General features: G+C 41.0%; 1 protein-coding gene across 2 annotated transcripts in view; it reads right to left on the minus strand.

Moving 5' to 3' along the window:
* The window catches only part of PLXND1 (plexin D1), a 180,526-nt gene that overhangs the window by 28,257 nt on the left and 135,419 nt on the right, over positions 1-16,850 (minus strand). For both annotated transcript variants that reach the window (XM_026678521.2, XM_026678519.2), the window contains exons 27-29: positions 12,903-13,059; positions 11,301-11,404; positions 2,908-2,971 (exon numbers count right to left, since the gene is read on the minus strand). In XM_026678521.2, the coding sequence (XP_026534306.2) occupies positions 2,908-2,971; positions 11,301-11,404; positions 12,903-13,059 (325 nt within the window). The remainder of the gene's footprint in view (positions 1-2,907; positions 2,972-11,300; positions 11,405-12,902; positions 13,060-16,850) is intronic.

The raw sequence follows: 16,850 nt of genomic DNA on the forward strand, positions 1-16,850 counted from the left end.
TTTAAAGGTAATAACCAGGAATAACCCTAATAAAAGGAATAGTATAATATGTAAGATAATATGATGTAATGATATTATATAATTGAACATAATGAAATAAATTGAATGTTCCCAGATTTGTTAAAACTTAGATTCGCTTGGGGGAAGACTGTTGATATTGTGACACTGCACAAAAGACACGCTGTATTTTGGAAGATGGTTTCATGTTGATGTTTTATTGATGTGTTTGTTAGTATTTGTCTTTAAAAAATAAAAAACTTTTACAAAAAAAGAGGTAACAACCAGCAATTTTAATTGCACCTGGAAAGAAACTAGAAGCTAATGTAGCTCACATAGCAGAGGTGCAATGCTAATAAATCAAAGGGCACATGAAACTATGTTTGCGCTGCCACATTCTGGATCAGTTGTAAATTCTGGATGGTCTTCAAACTCAGCCCCATGTATAGCACATTGCAATAATCTAACTGGGAAGTGACAAATGTATGAGTGATTATGAACAAGGCCACCCAATCTAGGAATGGGCACAGTTGGCACACAAACTGCAAATGTGCAAAGGTATCCTTAAGCTAAAGTAGTTATCAGTTCTTCTCTGAGCTCAGGAGATTCCTCAAAGTATGTATCAGCTCCAGTCCAAGGCCCCTTCTATGAGCCTATTCCAAGTTGCAACCCAGGCCTCAGCCAAACCACGCATCAGAGCTTCAGGAAAAACTTCAAGTTCCCTCTGAAATGGCTCTGGGTCTATCGGTTGCCTGGAGTGGACCAACTGAATAAGTGCTACTTCCCTGCAGTGGTGTAGCCTCAGAAAATTCTATGACCAGAAGGACATCATAAGGGGTTGCTATTAATATCCCACATGGTATGAACCCTGTATGACCTGTCAGAAGATAAAAACTTAATGTGAGACCTTCTTTGTGAGTTAGACCAGTGGTGGTATTCTACCAGTTCGGCCCGGTTCTGCCAAGCCAGTAGCGCTGATCAGCAGCGGAGACTGAACCGGTTATCTCTGCCGCTCTGCTGTTGGGCCCACCCGGGCTCCCATACTCACCTTTATTCAGGGGTGGGATTCTACCAGTTCGCACCTATTCTAAGCAGTTCGGAGAACCAGTTGTTAAAAGAAATTACTGGACTAATCCTGTAAGGAAGGCAGGAAGGAAACATTCTGGTGTTGCTTACAGAAACTTCCTCTCCGTTAACCCTTATTACATTCTTGGCAGGACTAGACTTTCTGTCTCTGGAACTTCTCTGGAGTTTTTTCCCCCTCCTTTGCTGGTACTTTGCTTGTGTGGAGTGACCATTCAAAGTTACAATGGCACTGAAAAAAGTGACTTATGACCGTTTTTCACACTTACGACTGTTGCAGCATCCCCACAGTCACGAGAGGCCAGGCGAGGAGATGCGTGCCTCAATGTGAGTGATGTTGAGTTGGCCACGCCCAGCCAATAACATGACCACCAAACCACATCCACCTAGTCACATGACCACCAAGCCACGCCCATCACCTAAGCCACGCCCACAGAACCAGTTGTTAAAAAATTTGAATCCCACCCCTGCCTTTATTCCCTGCTTTTGAAGTGCAGCTGCTTTGAACGGCACAGCAGAGTACTGCGCGGCAGCTGCTGAAGTAACAGGGAGAGTGCAGGCTTGCAGGAGGTGAACTGAAATGCCTCTGCGCCTGAGCAAAGTGCGCCTTTGGCACGCACGTGCATGCAAAGTGTGTGCACAAGTGCAAAGCGCACCCATCAAGCCAAGCCCACCGAACCAGTGGTAACAATCTTTGAATCCCACCACTGAGTTAGACCCTGAATAAGTTGGGACCGTATACATGGTTGCTATGAACATCTGAGCCACTTCTGACTCCAGTCCCAGAGAAGGCTGGCTGAAGTCCCACAGAACCATAAGCCTGGGGAATGCCATTGCCAACTCAGCAACAATGTCAAGGAGCTTGGACAAGAACACTGCTAAACTACAGGGAGGAAGATAAGTAAGAGCAGGCTCAACTGATCCCTATGGGCCAAGTCTCATGTCCAAGCTATGTCTGAAACCACCAGATGAAAACTGCCCTCCCACTTTGCCTCTTAAATATAGTCATATTGATTATATAGCTATAATCAATAAAATAAAGTAAAGCTAAGATGATTTATGGAGATTTTTTTAATTTCCAGTTTGTTTTCCTTTTCATGGATTAGTCAGTAATAAATTACATGTAATCCTAGTCATAAATAGAAAGTTTTTTTTTAAAAAAGGGAGGAAAAATGTGTATTATGATGAGCATAGAAGAATCATCAGTGATTTTGGAGCCCAATTTTTTACTGGATCCAAAGTGTAATGGAATCTGAGGTTAAACTTTCCACCTCCTAACAGAACATGGGAAAATTCTTTAATTGGGATATTATGGCTGGAGAAGAGAGGTTGAATCTCTCTTTCTTTTGGGCTGCGACTCCTTATACCCTCTGGATCCACTATTACTTAACCTCCCACCCATCTAATTCTGCTTCCAATTATAAAGTTAGCTCACATTTATTTCTGCCTCCAGAATGCTTTGTTCAGCAAATTTGAGCAAAAGCCTTGGTATTTTCAAAAGTCGCAATACTATTTTTTTTAAAAATGAAGGCAACACTACTTTATTGAGTTAGACTATCCGTGATACTCAACTGTACGTCTTTTGTTTGAGAGTGCAAATTAAGTAGAAGACTGAGAAACTGGGGAAAGAGAAAAGGTTCATACTCTTTTTCTCCCATGCCATCTTTTTTTTTTTTTTTCAAAAAACCAAATTGGGCTAACCCACATATGTCTGTCACAGTAATTAATTTTTAGTTAATGAAATAGAATGTTTAATAATGATAATATTTTAAAATCTTCCCTGAAAAATCCAAGGATATTTATGAAAGAAAATGAGTGTCAACTTACCTCTACTTAAAGTGTTGTCTTTTTTATCTGTTAAACTCATGGCGAGGGAGGCACCATCAGGGATCTGGGGGGGCAGAGGGAGAAGCGGAGTCTTATTAGGAATGAGCAAATTGGGATATTTCTGCAAAATGACTGAGAGACATTTACCCAATAAATTTAGCAAAGAGTTAGAAACTCCATCTTAGGGTGCATGCATTTTTCTGCAACTTGCTGCTGACAGATGCTTACAGACTCTCTCCTTTGTCTCCTCTGGCCGTTATCAGATCTTTAAAATCAGATATTTAAGATAAGATGGCTGCAAATTCATTTTATTGATTCTGCAGTTATTAAAGGCTTGGCTAATTTTTAACTACATTACACCGCATCACATCTTTAATATGCATATAAGTATTAAAGAATTCCCATTTTACATATCTGCAGAGACAACAATGTGAATTAAATGTAACCCTTAACGATGCAAACCTGAACACGCCGTCATAAATAAACAGGCAGACAGAGGCTTATATTGTAAAATTGTTTCTCTGTTTTTCTTACGTGGCAAAATGCCTGTGAAAAACATTACATCAAAATAATAGAAACACTGTGGATTTTACAGAAAAGATCTGTGAACGGGAGATGACAGAAATGTAATATTCTGATAGCAGGTGCTCTCTGCAAATTATGTATGAATTCTTTGTTATGTCATTTTCCTTGAGCATTCCATAAAGGGAGGATTTTTTTGAAATACATATTAGACTACAGACTAGTTTACATACATAGCCACCTGTAAGATTGGATAAACATAAAGTTTAAAAGTAGGAAGGGTTTAATTTAGATCATGTACAGACGAAGAATCATATAATCAAAGGGCTAGAAGGGACCTTGGAGGTCTTCTAGTCCAACCCCTGCTCAAGGCCAGAGATCTTATACAATCCCAGATAACTGGTTGCCCAAACTTTTCTTGAAAACCTCCAGCGATGGAGTGCCCACAACTCCGGGAGGTAAGCTGTTCCACTGATTAATCATTCTCATTGTCAGGAAATCGTCCTTATTTCCAGGTTGAAATCTCCCTCTGACAGTGCTTCCACCTATTGCTTCTTGTCAGGAACTACAGACAATAAATAAACACCCTCTTCCCTGTGACAGCCCTTTTAAGTTTTGGAAGACTGCTTTCATGTGTCCCCTGAGTTTTCTCTTCATTAGGGTAAACATACCTAGTTCATTAGGTGGGAGGTTGAACTAGATGACCTACAAGGTCCCTTCCATCTCTGTTAATCTTTAATCTGTAATTGTATGATTTAGCCTCCAGATCCCTTATCATTTTGTCGCTCTTCTCTGCACTCCTTGGGCTCAGTCTCTCTTTTATACTGAGGTGATCAGAACTAGATGCAGTATTCTAAATGTGGCCCGATTAGTGGAATATAGAACAGTACTGTCATTTCCTGCAATGTTGATGATATTCCTCTGTTGATGCAGTGTAAGGACTGTATTGGCTTTTTGGGCAGCTGCAGCAGACTGCTGACTCATACTTAAGGGATGATTCACCAGTCCTTTGGTTTTTCCTGCCTATGTACAAGGCCTTACTTTTGCCACCACTCAACTGCATCTTGTTGAATAGGGTCCAATGCTCAAATCTAATCAAGATCTTTCTGAATTTTGAGTCTTTCTTCCACAGTGTTGCCAATTCCTTCCAGGTTGGTGTCATCTTCAGATTTGATGAGTTCCTCTTCTATCCCCTGATGTAAATCATTTATGAAGATGATAAAGAACACCAGGCCCAAGACAGAACCCTGAGTTACCTCACTGCATGCATGCTTCCTTCCACATAGATGTAGCTCCACTGAGGACTTCTTACTGACTGCAGTTGGTCAGCCAACTGCAAATCCATCTGGTGGTGGTACTGTCTATCCCACATTTTTCTATTGTATCAAGAAATTGGCTGTGGTACCATAAAAGTAGTGAGAGCCAATTTGGTATAGTGATTAAGGCATAAGGCTAGAAAATAAAGCCAACTGGATGACCTTGAGCCAGTCACATTCTCTCAGTTCTGGGAAGCAGGCAATAGCAAAGCACTTCTGAAAAACTTTCCCCCAAAACTGCAGGGAATTGTCCAGGTAGTCTCTGAGAATTGGGTACAACAGAACGGAAGTGGGGAAAAAAAACACAGAAGTAGTACACGCTCAGTCACATGGCTATTTGTATGAAATTAGTATACACGTGTGAAAATGCTTTGAAGAAAGGCCTAAATTATATGACTGTCACTTCAAATGAAATTGAAATTATTTTTCACAAAGGAATTAAAAAAAAAAGGAAGCTTTTTTGTGGGCAACCCATGCTCCCCTAAGAGATCAATGCGAACTCTGACACTTCTGTTAAGAAGAGGAATGGTATGATTTTAATTAGGACGGATGGATGGCAGCCACTGGGAAAAAGAAGCTTTTTCTTCCACGGCAATATCTTGTTTTGCATGAAAAGTGTTTAATTAGTCTTGATGTGTTGCAATATTAACGAATTTCTCGCCAGGGCAGATGTCTATTCCCCAGAAGGTCTTGTGGAGTTATGGCAACCTTCCTGCTTTGCTTCTGTTAATCCTGCTTAGGAAGCAGATCGTGGGGCCTCTGAGGAAAGTCAGGCTTAAAGGGAGAGAACTTGTCAGCCTTCAAGATTTTTCTTCCTTTGCTTTGCATCTTTCGGCTGTCATAAGTAACGGGGGGAGGAGGGGGGAATGGTTATGGGAAGTGAGCTGGAGGTGTTACAAACCAGCATTGTATAAGCTGGGGGGGGGTGTACATTCTTGCTTCGGTTTCTATCCTATGCTATGCGCAGCTGCAACCCTTTATCAAACTATGTCAAGGTCAACGGACAGAAGCCTCAGCACCACCTGGAGATGCCCACATGATGATATACACAACTTTTAATTGGATGAGCCAATTGAACTATTGGGGGTGGGAACGTTGCCATTACTTTGTATATGTGATTTATGCGCCTATTTTCTCAGATTCAGAATTCTTTTGTTGCTACCACTTGATTTCCAGTAAAAGATATCTTTTCTCTGATTAAAAGAGTCTAAGTATTTCTTTCTTGGATTTTGAATGGAGCACCAGCTGACATTATTCTGAATCTCCACATTATCAGCCCACCCGGAGAAATAATAAATTTTCTTCCGAGGGGATCTGAACACAATGTCAAATCCAGCCAGTGACCAAGAAGACCTGGGAGCAACTGGAGGACAAGATTCTCTGCTGCTAGAGGAAGCAGGGGAAGCCGACTTGTTAGCAGAACTAAATCTTGGGGAAAAACCAGCTGTAAAACCCAAATGGTCCCTGGGAGTCGGTTGGAAGGATCCTGAGGAAAAGCCTCCTCCAGGAGTGACCACTACCCGTCGGCATGGAAGAGAGGAGCCATGGCAAGAGAAGGAAAGAAAGAATTTTTTACTAACTCAAGCCATGCATCTTCTAAATGAAGCTATCGGAGAACCTCAAACTGATCAAAGGTATGAGGGAGAGGAGGGGGAGGCAGCCCCAGGCAGAAGAATCAGAGCAGCCACCCCCATAAATCAACCTGGGCTAGCGTAACAGGCAGCAGCAGCCCAGGGGCCCCCAGTGGGAGGAATAATTGCCAGAAGACGTAGAACTCCAAAGGTGCCCCCATTGGAAGTAAAATATGGGGGGGATCCCAAGGAGTTAGGATTCTTCCTGGCACAAGTCTGGAGCCATATGGAGGAATATGGAGGGGATTTTTCCTCAGAAGCAGCCAAAGTTAGATGTGTTACCAGGGCTCGGGAGGGAACAGCTGCAAAGTGGATGGTGACTTTGCATAATGACAATGCCCCTCAGCTGATGAATTATGACCTGTTCATGACTGCGCTGCGGGCCAGGTTTGAAGACCCACTTGCTGAACGTAAGGCCAGAATTAGGATGAAGACCATAAATCAGGGGCAGAGATCAGTGGCCAACTACACCCAGGAATTTAGAGAGCTGGTGTGTCATATTCGAGGCTGGTCCCAGGGAGTCCTGATAGAAGCTTTTAAAGATGGGTTGAATGAAGATGTATATCAAAGCTGTATTGCCAGAAGAGACCCCAGTGAACTGCAGCTGTGGTACGTGCTGGCGGCAGAGGTGGAAATTGATCTGACTTGAAACAGACACTGGGGGGGTTGGAGCAAATCCTCCCCCACCAGCCCACGAGAAGCCTTAAAACCTCAAAAGGGAGGAATGGCGGCAAAACCCAAGACCACTGCTTGCTTCCGATGTGGGAAGGAAGGTCACCGGGCTGCAGATTGCCATGCCAAGCTAGAACCAAAGGGGGCGTGAGGAGGAGGAAGAAAACCTGAAAAAACCCCAGCAAAGCCTTGCGAAACGGTGCTTAAAGCAGAGGAGGTTGTAGAGATCACCCCTCCGAAAGGAGAGGAGCTGGGAACTCCAACCTCTTCTGAAGAGAGTGAATCCGAATTGGAAGATGACTCACTGGTAAGTCCAAACAAGGGCCCTATGACCATTCCAGTGAGATTAAGGGTACCCACGTCGGGAGCCAAAGGGGAAATGCTGGCCTTGTTAGACTCTGGGTGCACAAGGTGTGCAATCAGCTTGGAGGTAGTGGAGTAAATGGGCTTAAGGCTGAAGACTTTAAAAACGCCCATAGCCTTTTGCCAATTGGATGGATCGGTAGCTGGGGGCGGCCCTGCACATTTCATAATGGAACCAATAGAAGTGACGATGGGGAAGCATAGAGAGACTTTGTGTTTTATTGTGGCTCCTGGGATGGAGCGGCCCCTAATACTGGGGTTGCCCTGGCTCCAGAAATGGAACCCCCACGTTGATTGGAGGAGAGGGTCATTGCGCATACGTACTGACCAGCGCCCAGAAGGGGAGGGGCAATCTAAATCGAAACTCAAGAATCCCACTGAACTGGCCTCCATTGGCACTGAGAACCTGAAGGGGGAGGAGAAAATTCCGGAGGAATATTGTGACTTAAAGAAGGTATTCAGTGAAAAGGCCTTGGATGAGCTTCCCCTCCATCCTTCAACAGATTGCAGCATTGAAATTCTACCCGGGGTGAAACTCCCAAAACCGAAACTGTACTCGATGACACCGCAGGAGCTAGAAGATCTGCGGTCATTTATTGATAAGAATTTGGAACGTAGTTTCATCCAACCCGCTAGACCCCAGGTAGCAGCCCCAGTATTGTTCCGTGAAAAGAAAGATGGCTTCCTTCGTTTATGTGTTGACTACAGAAACCTGAATGCTATTTCAGTGGAGAACGTGTACTCCCTCCCCTTGATGAAGGATATGTTGGCCCACTTGGCCAAAGGGAATTTTTTTACAAAACTTGACTTGAGAGAAGCATACTACCAGGTTTGAATTAAGGAAGGAGATGAATGGAAAACTGCTTTTAACTGCCCAATGGGTTGTTTCCAATTCAACGTTCTTCCATTTGGCCTACAGGGCCCCCCTGCAGTATTCATGCAAATGATCTATCAGGTGTTGCATGAACATCTATACAAAGGGATGTTGGTTTATCTTGTTGATATTCTTATCTACATGGAGACTCGTGATGAACATGTGAAACTAGTGTGGTCAGTTCTGGAAAAACTTCGAGCTGCTGAGCTGTATGCAAAGTTGTCCAAGTGTGAATTCCACCAGGAAAAAATTGACTATTTAGGTTATCGCATCTCACATGATGGCATAGAAATGGATCCGGGGAAGGTTCATGCCATTTTGGAATGGGCCCCTCCCCGGACCAGGAAACAACTTCAAAGTTTCTTGGGATTCGCTAATTTTTACTGTCAATTTATCCCTGCTTTTGCGAAGATTGCAATGCCGATCACAAATCTCCTAAAAACCAAATGCGAGGTGAAACCGAAGCCTAGTAAACCCCTGGAGTGGTCCATGGAATGTCAAGCCGCTTTTGAGAAGCTGAAACGACTGTTTGCTGCTGAACCAGTACTCAAGCACCTGGACATGGACGCTCCTTTTGTAATCCAAGCCAATGCGAGTGACATAGCAGTCGGGGCGGTGTTACTACAAGCAAACGGGATGGGGACTCTGCAACCATGTGCATATACTTCCCGTAAACTAACGAAAACTAAAAGAAGATGGGCCATCTGGGAAAAAGAAGCTTCTGCAGTTCGTTGGGCTCTGTTAACCTGGAGGCATTTCTTAGAAGGGGTGAAACACCCATTTGAGGTGTGGATGGATCATAAAAATTTGGAGGCTTTGAAAACGCCTTGGAAGCTGTCTCCCAAGCAAGTTCGCTGGGTGCAGTACTTTAAGCGCTTTAATTTTTCATTGAAGTACATTCCAGGGGGGAAGAACTTCATGGCGGATGCTTTATCTAGATTACCTCAATATAATAGTGCTCGCCAAGAAGTGGTACGGCCGATTGTCCCAACCAAACAGTTGGCAGCTCCAGTGGTTACCAGAGCCCAGAAAAAGAAGGAGGTTGATTTATCAAATGATTTGACTGCACAGTTAAGAGATGCTCTAAAACTTGATGATTGGTTCCTTGCTCACTCAAATAACTATACGGTTAGAGATGGATTGGCATGGGTGAGGGCCAAATTATATGTGCCAGCGAAGCTGAGAAACCAAATATTACAGCCAGCTCATGACTCTAAAGCCGCTGGTCATTTTGGATTTGTGAAAACCTTACACTTGGTTAAAAGGCAATTTTGGTGGCCTACCTTGAAAAAGGACATTGAGACTTATGTAGCTAGTTGTCCTATTTGTGCCTCAGCCAAACGGCCTCCTGGTAAACCAGCAGGCTTACTACAAAATGTGGCTAGACCAACGGCTCCATGGAAGGAAATCTCTATGGATTTTATAGTGAAATTACCTGAAAGTGGGGGAATACAGTTATTTGGGTAGCAACCGATTTGTTTTCCAAACAGGTACATTTCATACCTTGTCCGAAAATCCCATCTGCGAAAAACGTTGGCTAAACTGTTTATTTTACATATCTACAGGTTACATGGAGTTCCTGAACGCATAATCTCAGACAGGGGTGTCCAGTTTACCCCAAACTTTTGGAAGGAATTCCTGAAGTTATTGGGCTCCACCCAGGGCTTAAGCTCCGCCCACCACCCACAAACCAATGGGGCTTGTGAGAGGACTAACTCGGTATTGGAACAATATCTTCGATGTTGTATAAATTATCAGCAAGATAATTGGGCTGACCTATTGCCATTCACTGAGGTGGAATATAATAATTCGGTATATAGTTGTACTGGGTTTACTCCGTTTAAAGTAGCTTCGGGACAAGACTTTGTACCCATACCCGAGCTTCCACGGGAGAAACCTAACATTCAGTCATTAGATGAATGGATAACACAGCTTCAGCTTACCTGGCCGGTTACCCGTAAAGCATTAGATGATGCTCATCAAGCTCATAAAAAATTTGCAGATAAAAAGAGAACTCCACAAAAACCATATCAAGTGGGTGACAAGGTCTTTTTATCCACCAGATATTTGCAGACTACACAATAGTCAAAAAGCTTGGACCTAAGTATGTTGGACCTTTCTCAATTGAACGAATTATGAACCCTGTGGCAGTCCAACTGAAATTACCAAAAACTCTTCGACGGATCCACCCTGTTTTCCATGTTAGTTTGTTAAAACCTGAACATACCTCCGACTTGAGACCAACTCGGGTTGATCCCCCTGTACCATTGCTAATTGAAGGTGAACAACATTTTGAAGTTAAAGAAATTTTGGATTCTCGAAAACAAAGGGGTCGACTCCAGTATTTGGTTGCTTGGAAACATTTTCCTCCTTACCAGGCTGAGTGGGTGAATGAGAAGGATGTTAGAGCTCCTACACTTATCAAGGCATTTCGTATTAAATATCCTGATAAACCCTAAATATTAGTATGTTGCTGTTACATGTATATTTTCTATTACCTTCTATTTTTATCTTTTTTAAGACTAACGTCTCTTTTCTAGGAGGGCCGAATTTTTCTCCCTTTGCTTTGCATCTTTCGGCTGTCATAAGTAACAGGGGGGAGTGGGAATGGTTATGGGAAGTGAGCTGGAGGTGTTACAAACCAGCATTGTATAAGCTGGGGTGTACATTCTTGCTTAGGTTTCTATCCTATGCTGTGCGAGCTGCAACCCTTTATCAAACTATGTCAAGGTCAACGGACAGAAGCCTCATCACCACTTGGAGATGCCCACATGATGATATACACAACTTTTAACTGGATGAGCCAATTGAACTATTGGGGGTGGGAACATTGCCATTACTTTGTATATGTGATTTACGCGCCCATTTTCTCAGATTCAGAATTCTTTTGTTGCTACCACTTGATTTCCAGTAAAAGATATCTTTTCTCTGATTAAAGGAGTCTAAGTATTTCTTTCTTGGATTTTGAATGGAGCACCAGCTGACAGAACTTCTTGGAGCAATGACACTTCTTACCTTATAATGTCCTAAGGTGTTCAGTTTTTTCCTGCCATCTTCCATCACGGAAGTGTCATCAAGGTCCCGGAGGATGTAACTGTCAGTGCTTGTAGCAAACCATTCTAAAAAAAGAAAATGGAATAAGTAAGAAAGTTGCCTGGAATACAGAAAGTGTTAGTTAGCAAGAATATAAATCACTTTTCTTATTTTGATGCCACATTTTGTGATTTGGGAAACGAGTACTCCTGTAGCGAGCTCTGGGGATTTAAAGAGCATTTTTATTCCATTAAACTCACATGTGAGTAACCATGGTAGGAAATCTTTTAAGAGCATTGCAAGTAAGATAATTTGTAATCCCTGTATTCTACTTGGATGTTATGACCCTCTTTGTCCCATCTATACCAATAAAAATACTATCATACTTAGAGAATATGCAAAGAAAAGATGTCTGCAGGAAGATTTTCTAGCACTCTGATTTCCAACTACCTGGATTTTAAAAAATGTACAGCAAATTGCTTTTGCTGTCTAACCCTGAATGCTTTTATATAGAAATTCAGTTAATTTCAGATGAACAACTTACTAAAGAGAACATAAATAAAGATAAAAAATCTATTAATTAATTGTAAAGCTAGCATTTTTCCTCAGAACTGTTTTTTTTAATTTCAGAGGAGGGAAACTGCTGAGCTCCCTGTGAATATCACCATTTTCTCTACACCCCCCAGCATTTACATTTGGAAATAAAGCTTGCTACCTTTGCTTCTGACAAGATCTCTTTTTTAGTTTTTGGCAATTACTAGCAACAGTACTTTATGTTCCAGTTGCTGTTTTGCTGAACATGACCAAGAGGCACAACTGGGGTCATTGCTGAAAGTTAGCCCTCATTGTTTTATTTGATGGCTTGGTCATTCAATATTTATTTATTTATTTAGCAAATTTATATTGCTGCCTACTCGCACATGGTGACTCAAGGCAGCTTACAACGATATAAAAATACCATATAAAAGAAATAAAAATAATAAAAGGAAAAATAAAAAAAAATCACAACACACACACACACACACACACACACACAGCGAAAACATACGTTCATACTAGCCATTTAATGGACTCCATCCCGCTCTGGGTTCCCCAGGCAGAACCACAACTTCAGGGCCTTCCAAAATAGTGTTAGAGTGGGGGCCATTCTAATCTCTGGGGGGAATTGACGTTCCAGAGAGAGGGAGCCACCACAGAGAAGGCCCTTCTTCTGGGTCCTGCCAAGTGTATCTCCTTAGTGACATCTCTATTAAATCTTTTACATATTCAAGAGCACACACACACACACACACTTCAACTTAATTCAACCCATCTCTGTCATTTTTCATTCCTGGGGGCATTCTAGGTTTGTGGATTATTTTGCTTGTATGTAACATAAGCACTTTTAATGGCAAAGTGAATTTTTGAAAACAAACAAAACAAATACCAAATCTCTTAAAGCAGTGCTTAATTCCCAAGCAGCGGATCAAAGAAATACACTAATGGAAGATATTCCATGTCTGAGCATTATCTTGTATATGATGAGCATTCATACCCAACAGATAAAAAAACTGGTGTTTCTGAACAAAAAAAAAACTTACTTACCTAGGTCAACATCTTCCACTCTTGGCCATTGGGAGTATGGAATATTTTTGCAAAAGGCTTCAAGTATCTTTTCTTTAACTTGACTGAGAGTATCTGTATCCATTACTCGAACGCTCAGAGAGTCCATTCCACAGCCTTGGAAAGACACATTAAGATTCTGTGGAGGAAGACAATTGCTAAGGTTGTAGGTGATATGCACAAGTTATAAGACATAAAAAGCCTATGGACCATAGACTCCAAGAATTCTTGGCAAATCTAGCTACCATATATTAAAAGAAAGAGTGAGGGGAGATGAATTTTAAAACTAAAGCACTGATTTATAGTTCAGTAAATTCATATTGACTGTTTTATTCGAGGTAGTATGAGAACATTGTAAGTTCCCTTTGAACTGTCTGTCTATGAACTTAAGGTCTGAAATACAGGAACCATACCATGCACTTGCCATTTTCTTCCATAAATTCATTTTTAGTACCAGTGAATATGGGTATAATGAATGGCAACTGATAACTTTGTCTAAGAATGATGATGAATTCTCTCTCTCTGTGAGGAAGGGAGGGAGGCAGAGAGGGGGAGAGATGTAACATAGAAATACTACATAATAAATGACCTTGGTTCTTCTCTGGGCTAAGTAGAAATTACATTTAGCAACCTGAGCTCCAGTGTCTCTTTGTTGCTACCACTGCTGCATTGACATAGTTCTCATAAATGTGAGCAGATAAAACCTAGTCATGTGTCTTAACTTAACTACCTCAGACTGCAAATGAGGGTTGATATGATGAAATACTTCTCTACAAGACAAAAAACACCCCCACACATTAAAAAAAAAAGACATTAGGGAGAAAGCTTTGCTAAAATCCCCCTGCCTTGTATCTTAGCTTATTAAATATAGTTGGATTTAAAAAAATACAGAAGAGCATCTTTAAATGAAATTGGACATGACACAGTTTAAGAAAGCTTTAGTTTATTTTGCTCTTTGGAATAATCAGACCCATGCAGCATTTGTAGTAATAAGAAGGTATTTATGAGAATTTGCATTTGTAAACCATAGTGTTCTCTCTTACATTTTTGTGCTCCTTTTGAATTAAGTAGTTATAATGTCTTCGTTAGTTGGAGCAAAAGACATCAAGAGAGAAAACTATTTTTTTTTTCCATTTGGGAATAGACATTAGTTGAAGATTACTCTTGATAACTGAACATGTCAAGATTCTATTCCTGAATATTTTATTCAGGGTTTTATTCCATTAAAACAATATTCAGCTAGAAGTAGTGTGACTACATATGATCATGTACAGTATGTTCATAAAAAATGTGAAATAGAATGTATAGTTGATGATATCTTACGAATATGATTCCCCAGAGCATTTTATTTTATTGTTATTCTGCCTTTGGATGAAATCAAGCTGGGGTCAGTGGTTTTTACTACCAGTTCTGTGGGCGTCACTGGGTGGGAGTGGCAGGGGAAGGATACTGCAAAATCCCATTCCCTCCCCACCCTACTAACCTGCTTTCCAGCTCCGTTCTCCTGTGCAGGGCAACAAAATAAGACCCAACCAATCAGCTGGGACTCGGGAGGCAGAAAATAGATGGGGGCAGAGCCAATCAGAGGTGGTATTTGCCGGTTCTCCAAACTACTCAAAATTTCCACTACCAGTTCTCCAGAACTAGTCAGAACCTGCTGAATACCACCTCTGAGTGGGGTACATTTCTAATGCTCCAACTTCCTATTTTGCATACTACAACAACCTGTGACAAGGGTTCAGCTGAAAGAGAATGATTCTCTACAAGACACCACCCCCCCAAGCTGGTTTTCATGACCGAGGGATAACAGGAAGCATGGTTTCCTGGTTTCTAATCCAACACCTCAGCCATCAAATCAAACTGCCTTCCTCTTTTAGACAGCAAAATACAACTAGTCCTTGACCACAACAGAGCCCCAAATTTCTGCTGTTAAGTGAATGTTGCCCTATTTTACAACTTTTCTTGCAATAGTTATTACGTGAATTAATGTAGTTGTTATGTTAGTAACACAGTTGTTAAGTGAATCTGGCTTCCCAATTGAGTTTGCTTGTCAGAAGGTAACAAAAGGGGATTACATGACCCTGGGATACTGCAACCTTCATAAATATTAATCAGTTGCCAAGCAACTGAATTTTGATCACATGACCATGTGCATGCTGCAACACTCAGCCATAAGTGTGAAAAACAGTCATAAGTCACTATTGTAATTTCGAATGGTCACTAAATGAACTCTTGGAAGTCAGAAACTACTTGTATGATGTCTTTTGTATTGCATACATTCAGTCCTACATATCTGAAGTCTTATAAACCAGAGCTATTAAGAGATGAGAAGTATAAAAGTTTAATGAATTATAATTATTGTTATGACAGCAGGTTAGGTTTGTACCACTGTTCCCTGACCTCAACTACTCAAGATACTGTCATAAGTATTGCAAGTTGTAGACAGTTCTGCTTATATCATGGAAACATATTTTTATTTATGCATTTTCAAAAACGAATCAATTGTGAACTGTTTATGTGCTATTAACAATATCTCTGAATAGAATTAATTGTGCATTCATTTTTTTATTTCAGTCACCAGTAAACAAAGACTCAATTACATTCCCCCAATTTATTCCTATGGGGTTATTCATGAAAGACAAATCTGCCCTTCAATTCTGCACTGTAAATTATTGTTTGGTTAGGAACAGGGATATGGCAATAAGGCAAAGGGTTCAGTTCCCCCAAAACTGTTCTCATTTAAACCATCGTAGCTTCTGAGTGAGCCCACTGATTCTGGAACAACCCTTCCAGATTTCCACAATTGCAGTTGAATGCAGAGTTTAATTTTCATTTTTCAGAGATTTGACTGCTAACACGCTGAATTTAACACATTCCTCCACCTAGCATGGCTTATAATCAGCATAAATTTTTAGTAGAATTACAAAATAGCATAATTTTTCTGTACAATTTCTGTTATGTTTGTATTAAAAACCTTGAATAACAAACAACTGTTTTCATCAGCTATGAATTGATGATTCGATATATACTCTGTCTTTCAGGTCTTAGCAACACTGATATTTTAAAGAATTGCATATTTCATATATGTTTGCACAATTGCTATCATCTGTAATACAGAATAAGTAGCAATATTTGGACAAGAGGTATCTAATTTACACAATTCCTAAGAAAACTGTAGTTTGGGTACATTCCAACTTGTCAACCTCAAGGATTTTGGAGTTTGGCTAGTTATCTCACTAGACATGATCAATTTTCAAGATCTATCTTTTCTAATACACTGTCATGGCTGCCATTCTGCTAGCCAAGCATCACAAGCTGACAGCTGACATTAGCAACGGGGTGGAGGGGGGAAGAGGATTGGAATGTAGGAAGAAATGGGGTGGAAGGGGCTGAGAAACACCAACCAGCCCAAAGTCACACATCGGAATGCAGAGCTGGAAAACCCGTGAACTGAGGGTCCATAACCAAACAATATACAAGCATCCAATTGGACATTAATTGATAACAGGGAGATGGCCGGGGAAAAGGGAAATCCCATTGTTTTACCATTTTGTATGCGAAAATGCCAGTTCCAGTTTTGCTATGGTAACCACTTATGCTTTAGTAAAGTATACTTGTGGTAAAACAATGGGTTAGGAGTCTTTCTTTGCTAGATGACTGAGTGGAACAATTGACACACATAAACTTAAATTGGAAAACACTCCTCTCCCAAATCCTTCTGTATATAATATTGTCCTCCAATTCAAGGAAATTGATATGTCATTGGGGCTGCTGTTACTAAAAAGGCCAATGACATACCTTTTTGAGAAACAAAACAAAAACAAACCCAGACTTGTAAGTGAAAAAACTAATTTAGTTTGGGAAGAAGTTTTCTAATCTCAGGGGAGCTTGCTAACTGAACGAACACTTAGAAAAATCATGATTTGATCC

The sequence above is a fragment of the Notechis scutatus genome, chromosome 2 (genome assembly GCF_049901735.1).
Source record: "Notechis scutatus isolate UNSWTSFEM ecotype Mainland chromosome 2, rNotScu1.2, whole genome shotgun sequence".
Lineage (NCBI taxonomy): Eukaryota > Metazoa > Chordata > Lepidosauria > Squamata > Elapidae > Notechis > Notechis scutatus.